Here is a 7500-nt window from a genome sequence, read left to right as displayed (position 1 = left end):
CTTAAGCAAGTGTCGGGATTCGAATCCTGCCTTGTACATACAGCAACCCATTAGCCAACAACAAACCCTTAAATGGAGCTCAATACCATGGCAGATTAGTCTTTGGCCTCTTATTATCTTAAAAAATTTCAATTAGAATAAATAATATTTCTTATTATTTTTATGCATAAAAGTATAATAAATTGAGAAAGCAAATGCCTATTTAAATTAAACTCATACACTAAACTAATCTTTAAAATTATTTTAATATCTATTTTTATATATAAATTTGTACTTCGTTTTTTTGTCTTAATTCCTTACTCAAAAATAAAAAAAATTACCTTACTTCACTTGTTAATAACGTGATTAGAACATGTTATATTAGTATCGATATATTATATTCACTTCAACTATCCTACATCATAAAATTTTGGTAAATATTTCGGAAAATAAGCCATTGATCTAGAGTCTTGCAAGGTTCAAAGTTACTTCTGTTGCTTCCACTTGTTGGAGATGGACCAAGGTAAGAACCCAACTAAATCACCATTTAATGCATTCACATTACACTTCATATAAACATTTAGTTTTTTTGGTCATATATTAATGGTAGTTGGCCATATATTGCACAAGATGCCAATTCGTGAGTGAAGTAAAAAAGGAGGTGAGTGTAAGGCTAAAGAGAAGAAATCAGAGTGGCTTTGGTCGGCTGTCGTCATTGCCTGTTCCAAATCAACAAACTAATGGCAAACACAAATACAAAGAATACAGTTCAAAGGCATGCAATGGTAGTTGCAAACAATAATCCACGAAAGTTAATTAACCACTGCAATCATAAATTTGTGTGTTAATAGCATGCAAAACCTTTTTTAATATGACTAATTATACTTTGAACACCCTTCTCTCTAGAAGTTTTCCAATTCAAAGAAAGAAGCACCAATAGATTTTCCCATACATAACTCCTTGCCTAATAACACCTCTAGAGATTTATCAGCTCCATTCAACCTAAAACATGAACACTATGCTTAATCACACGGCGAGCCAAGAATACCATCATGACTTGAGAAAACATGTCAACTGCCTCTCCATCATCATGATGCCTTTCTGAAACTGCATCATCAATATCTTTATGCTATCCGTTATATACTCAAAATGTTAAAGAATATCTCACAAAGGTTGTCATCTTGAGGGGACAAAATTGATTGTATGATAAAAAACTCAAAGTTTAGTTTTATCTTTGTATGAATGAAATACAGATTAAGGGAAAACACTTTCTCTTTTTCATCATTCACTGAACTACAACTCCAATCACATAGTAAAATCAAATTAAAAATTCTTTTTCCAACACATGTCCCCATAAATGTTGAAATAATATGCATAGGTTCGCAGAACTGGGAAAAAACACAATATCTTCAATAACAATTAAGAGTTTCTGCAAGTCAAAATAAGAAATGATACCTGACTCAAACCTTCCCAAATCATTTGCAGCAGCAAGAAAAATAAATAAAAAAACATACCCATTGTTAAGTCCAAAGATGGTAACATGATAGCACCCAACAGATCTTCTCCACGACATTCACTACAAACCAGAGCACACTTGACACTTATATGCAGCGAGACGAACACACCAGCATGTGTCACCAATTGTTGCCTTGGAAGGGAATGAAGTCCAAACTCCATCAAAGGATGCAAAATAAAGATTATATAGAAAAAAAATCCTGACTAAAATATCTTGATCAGTCCTCAACATGCTGAACAGACCTCTGATGAAATATTTGACTAATCCTAAACAGAAATTTTTTCTTTTAATAAGATTTATCTAAACCAAAAACTACAAAGCAGAGTTACAATGAACGGACATTTTGTCGTCCTCAAAAACAATGGGACACACTTTTCAGAAGGAAGAGACAAGGTAGTGAGAATGAGGCAGATGATGATTCATTTTAACATCTATAATCTTCACTGGTAAATAAGAAAGAATATTGGTTTAATGAGTTGGCCAAACAGCTTAAAAATGATCTTTGAATATATTGAACTGTACAGAACGAAAAATCAAGGACTCATACGTTTGTATTTTATGATACCATGTCTACTTTCAATGGCCCATTCCAAAAAAAAATATATCGTAGAAAAAGGTAAGCGATTCACAAGCATTAAAATGTGAATAACCTTTCCATAATAATCAGAGTCCTAATACATATGCAAAAAGAACAGGTACACCAGTGGTGCCAAATTTAAATAATAAATTCTTATTTTTGCAATTAGAACATAATCCCTTTGGAAAGACAATAATCTTCAGAAATCTTGGCTGGATGCCATAGAAACAAGTAAATAAATAACTTGAAGATGGCAGCCATAATTTATAGAACTCAATAATAATAATAATAAAACAGAATGGAAAGTTTGCATAAGGTCCACAACATTTAAAAGATTATTGTAACAAAGTTTTCTCTGCCCCAAAATTCAACTGTCGCACAACATTCCACATAAGAACTAGAGGCACTACATAGTTTTTAAAAAACATGATAAGAGAAAAAATCTACCAAGCAGAAAGTAAATACAGGTTTCAGAATCTGGGTCTTTAGTAGTCAATAGTAATGATTTGCTACTAATTTAAAAGATGCATTTGAATATTGCCCGGTACTTCAGAAGAATCAGCGGTGTCCAAAACTAAATGATTGATGCATCTATGAGTGTATCTGCACAGTGAATACATACAGCATAAAAAGACTAATTTCAAAAAACCAATTAGATTTAGAAGAAAAGATACAAATACAAATAAAAATATGAAATCTTCAAAAACCATACCTCTGATACTGCAAAAAAAATTTTCAAGAGTCATGTTTCAAACTAGAATCCAAATCATGGTAATAGATTGTATAATGATTAAATAATAACAACGGAAAGCCATTCATAAAAAAAGGCACGGGCAATAGATAGTCAAAAAATCAAATGCAAGCTTATTATGATCACATAAACATCAAAACATATTAATATTTGAAGCTTGATGAGAACAGATCCGCAAAAAAATAACAGTAGTAGTAATGAACCTATATTCCACCTCTTATCCTAAATTGTGAAAGTAAACATCCAATTTCAAATAAGTTCCATGCAAATTTAACAAGGGAGAGTAAAAAAAAAAACCTGTACAATGACACAACTAAGGATGGATATACATTGCCACATTAATCAAAACTCAAACAAGAGAGATGTAGAATATCTTCTCAAATTGGATGATATTAGTGAGTCTGCCCATGCTCATTCATCATGGTACAACAACCCAAAAATGGAACATCTAGCAAGAAGATAATAGCTTCCCACACAATTCACATCCACGCTCAGAATTTGGAAGGGAAAAAAATCAAGACAATTCAATGCAAGAAAACACATTTATCACACCACCTGTTTCCCAACATTGTTTGAGGGATAGTAAGATATCATGAATATCTATTCCATCTTATAAATCCCCAAATTATGCACTTACTTATCTCCAACAGACTACAAGATCATATGGATATAAATGAATTCATGCAATAAACATAAGGAGGATTGAAAAATAGCATAAATATATACATCAATTAAAAAAATGCAAAAGCAAAAGATTGCACCATATAAGCCACTCACCTAATGACCCATGTAAGGTGCGCCAGCACCGGGGTGAGGCCTAACCCCACTACTCTGCCCCATCTGAGGATTCTGGTACTGCGGCTGCATCCCCGGCTGGTTCCCATATCCCATAGCTGGCTGAGTCCCATATCCACCAGCAGGTGGACCAGGCTGGTTCACAGGAGCACCACCGATCCCTCCAAGCAGGTTCCCAAGTCCCAATCCGGCACCCTGATTAGCAAGCAACGCCGTCAGCGCCTGCCCAAGTGCAGGGTTGAGACCCTGCGCCGCAGCAGCAGGTGGCACACCAGGGTTGTAACCTCCAACAGCAGGCCCTGGAGCCGACGGCGCCATCAAGTGACCACCACCACCGCCATGTGCAGGCCCACCAGCGGAATACTTGTTCTTATCCTTCCTATGAAAGTGACCCTGATGATGGTGATGTGATTGGTGCTGATAGTGCTGTTGATGGTGATGCTGCTGCTGATGAAATCCACCCTTATTGAACCCTTTGGGACCATCAACAGCCTTCTGGCAATAAAGGGTGTGCCCTTCAAAGTTCTTGTTTGGCTCCTCCAACGCCTTCTTCGCACTCTCAACTGTTTTGTACACGAAAAGAGCGAACCCTTTAGGCTTCCCTGTCTGCTTGTCAATCCCAAGAGGCCCATCCTCAATCTCCCCGAACTGCTTGAAGAATTCCAGAAGCCTCTGAGGATCAATCTCCGCACTCACATTGCTAACAAAGATCTTCCTCTGTGTATACTCTGACACAACCGGGGCACCCGGCGCGGCGGCCTGCTGCGACGGAACTGGTCCCGCAGAGGCCAACTGACACGAAGTTGTTCTGTTCCCAATCTTCTTCTGCGGCTGCTTAAGCGCCCTTCGCGCTCCGGCGCGGTGCTTGAATTGGATGAACGCGTATCCCTTCGATTTTCCGGAGATTTTGTCCGTCACGGCCTTGCAGTCTTCAATTTCGCCGTATTTTCCGAACACGGCGGTTAGGGTTTCTGCGGTAGTGTCCCAACCAAGCCCATGGACGAAGATCTTCCGGTGTGCGGGGTCCACATCTGCCAGCTGGCGAACGGTTTCGGCGAAATCGGGGTGCTTCTCGACGGCTTGCTTGACAAGGGAGTGTAGCTGCTCCTTCGTGAAGGGTTCTAGAAGCTTCTCGATTGGCTCGTCTTCCAAATCGAGGTCCTCCTCTTCCTGTTGCTGCTCGGAGCCGTTAGCCTCGGCCCGAACCGAATCCGAACCCGAAGCCTGCTGTTGAATCTGCGCTTCCTGGCTTTCTAGGGTTTCTCCTCCTCCTTGCTGTTGTTGCTGCTGATCCTCCTGTTGCTGTTCTTCTTCTGCTTCTTCTTCTCCTTCTCCTTCGTTGTTTTGTTCTTCTTCTATTGCGACGTCGTTTTGAGGTTGGTCTTGTTGTGGCGCTGCGTCATCGATGGTCATGCTTTGTTGTTGATCTAAGGTTAGTTCTTCGTGTGGTGGCTGTTGTTGTTGAAGCTCTTGCTCTTGCTCTTGCTCTTGTTTGGGGGGTTCGGGCTCGGAAGGTCGAACCTTTCGCTTCTTAGCCATGGTGATTGTGATGGTGATGGCGGTGAAGGAACGGAGCTAGGGTTTGCAGAGAGAGAAAGAGAAAGGGGGAAACTTTTGGGGGAAGAGGGATATAGAGAGAGAAAAGCGTAGTTTTTTTTCCTTACACCCACTTCATTGCTTAACGCTTAGTTAGCTATTTCAGTTCTTAGTGTGTGGATCCATCGCTTTTATTTTTTTTACACATGGGATCATTGCTTTTAATTGGGCTTCTTTTATGGTCTGGACTTTTAATTGGGTCTCCTGAAATGGACAAGCCCAGTAAAAAGCATCTCCTTTCCAGGCTTTTATCCCTTTTAGGGGGTTAAAGACCCCAAAAACGAAACATAAAACTAGAACTACTTCTTTATTCTAAGAGCACCCGAGCAATTTTTTTTTTACGGATTCCAAAGCCTCCCGTGTTTTTAGGGTTGCTAACCTTTTTTCAACTTATCAAGTGAATTTTTTTTTTCTACTCTATTTTTCTCTACAAAAAAATTTCTACATTTTCGATTAATCAACTTACAAGTATATGAAAATAAAATAGCAGAATGCATAATATAACTAAAAAGATATGATAAAATATATTTCACCAGTGTTGTGTGACCAGCAAGAGAGAGAGTTGAAGTTTTTCAGTTATTAAGTCTTGCGTTCAATTTTTAATGATATCACTGTACGTATCTTTATTAACTCTTAGATGTAACAGGAGACTCCAAAATTTTTTTTCAAATCATTTGTTCGGACAAAATGCAGGATGTTGTTGGTCTCACTCCTAACATTATGGCCAACATTACTAGAGAAAAATATGCGAGTTTTGTCATTGCTAACTTTTTGGTCGAAACTCCTACAAAACCCCTCCAAAATCTTACTCGTGACCTCTGTTTAACACATATCAGCCTCGAAAAAGAGGATAAGATCGTTCGCAAATCATTAATGAAAAAGTTCAAGCCCATCCCTTTTCAACCGGATAGGTTTCTAGAAGCCTTGTTCGCAAGCTGCACTAATCAGCTGGAACAGTCTTTCGATGCACAAAACAAAGATGTAGGGTAAGATTGTGTCTCCTTGTCGAATTTCTCTGGTAGGAGCGAATTCGTCCAAGACTTTCCCATTCCAAAGAACCCTCATCCTTGTAGTAACGATACAGTAATAAATTAACTCAATACAGTGAGCTAGTAACCTAATATCCAATAGCGTCTCCTTGATAAAATTCTATTTCAGTTTGTTATAAGCTTTCTCAAAATCAATCTTTATTGCCATCCAGCCTTTAGTGTCCTTTTTGTGTCTCATGGAGTGAATAACTTGATAATATTATCGTAACTGTGTCTCCTAGGGACGAAGCTGCATTGTGTTATTTTGACCAATTTCTCCATCACAGTTCTGTGTCTATTGACAAGAATTTAAATGATAATCATGTATGACACATTATACAAGCTAATCAGACTCATTTGTTTCAAGTTAGTTATCACGTCAACCTTATGAATTAAGGATATTAGCATTTCGTTAATTGTTCTAATATCTTTGGGATTGTTGAAGATCCTTCCCACCATGTTGCACATATCAGGACCCACTAGATTCTACTTGGTTTGATAGAACAGAGCTTAAAAATCATATTTTCTTAGCACTTTAAGACTACCTATGCTAAACACTGAGTTTTTTATATCCTGAACAGAAGGAACACATCAAAGAAAGTCAAGATTAGTAATGGATAGGGCAGGAAAAAAATTTAAGAATAAAATAAATATCTGAAATATTATCAAAGTAAAGATTAGAGAAGAAAGACTTAGCCATGTCCTCAAGGATGAAAGTATCCGAGATACAGGCACCCTCATCATTTTGAAGTGAGATAAGTTTGTTTCTTCTTCTTCTGACCACAATGGTTCCATGGAAGTACTTGGTATTTCTATCTCCCATTTCCAACTACTTGCACCGAGATTTCTAAAACCAAAGAATTTCTTCCTGATTCAGGATCTCTTCGTATTCCTTCCATAGCTGGATCTGAAGCTCTTTGAGAAATTTGTTGTTATCGTTAGATAAGGAGGCCGCAAAACCCTTAAGTCTTCTTAAGATTTTGTTCTTCCTTCTCTGAATATTCTCGAACACAAAATAATTCCAATCTTGAAGAGACTTCTGGAACTCTCTAATCCATTAGGCCATGAATTTTGCACATTCTAGCTAGTGGAGACCACATTGTTAAAATTGGGGTGGGTGAACCATGCTGCTACGAAACGGAATGGACGACGACCTCTATTGGGAGAGGGAGGGGAGACAACTGAAGGAGAAGAGGGGTGTGATCAGACTTTAATAGGGGGAGGTGCATGATTATGGCCTCAAGAAATAAAACATGCC

General features: G+C 38.2%; 1 protein-coding gene across 3 annotated transcripts; it reads right to left on the bottom strand.

Moving 5' to 3' along the window:
* Positions 1 to 328: 328 nt before the first annotated feature.
* LOC130941948 (UBP1-associated protein 2B-like) lies at positions 329 to 5303 on the bottom strand. Of its 3 annotated transcripts, XR_009070742.1 has the most exons (3): positions 3601 to 5303; positions 1494 to 1627; positions 337 to 1086 (listed from the first exon to the last, which is right to left on the bottom strand). XR_009070742.1 is itself a non-coding variant. In XM_057870595.1 (2 exons), exon 1 carries the CDS (start codon positions 5155 to 5157, stop codon positions 3601 to 3603), a length of 1557 nt encoding a protein of 518 aa, XP_057726578.1. In that variant the 5' UTR covers positions 5158 to 5303; the 3' UTR covers positions 329 to 1627. The 3 variants fall into 3 exon arrangements, 2 of the variants coding, with proteins under 2 accessions (XP_057726578.1, XP_057726577.1); XM_057870595.1 differs by having other exon boundaries at positions 329 to 1627; XM_057870594.1 differs by lacking the exons at positions 337 to 1086; positions 1494 to 1627 and adding an exon at positions 2313 to 2675.
* Positions 5304 to 7500: the final 2197 nt, after the last annotated feature.

This window comes from Arachis stenosperma, chromosome 7, assembly GCF_014773155.1.
Source record: "Arachis stenosperma cultivar V10309 chromosome 7, arast.V10309.gnm1.PFL2, whole genome shotgun sequence".
Classification (NCBI taxonomy): Eukaryota; Viridiplantae; Streptophyta; class Magnoliopsida; order Fabales; family Fabaceae; genus Arachis; species Arachis stenosperma.
This window is presented reverse-complemented; position numbering and strand designations above follow the sequence as displayed.

What these genes read in the sequence shown, in the direction of transcription:
- LOC130941948 (XM_057870595.1), bottom strand. Translation starts at nt 5,157, where the DNA reads ATGGCTAAGAAGCGAAAGGTTCGACCTTCCGAGCCCGAACCCCCCAAA.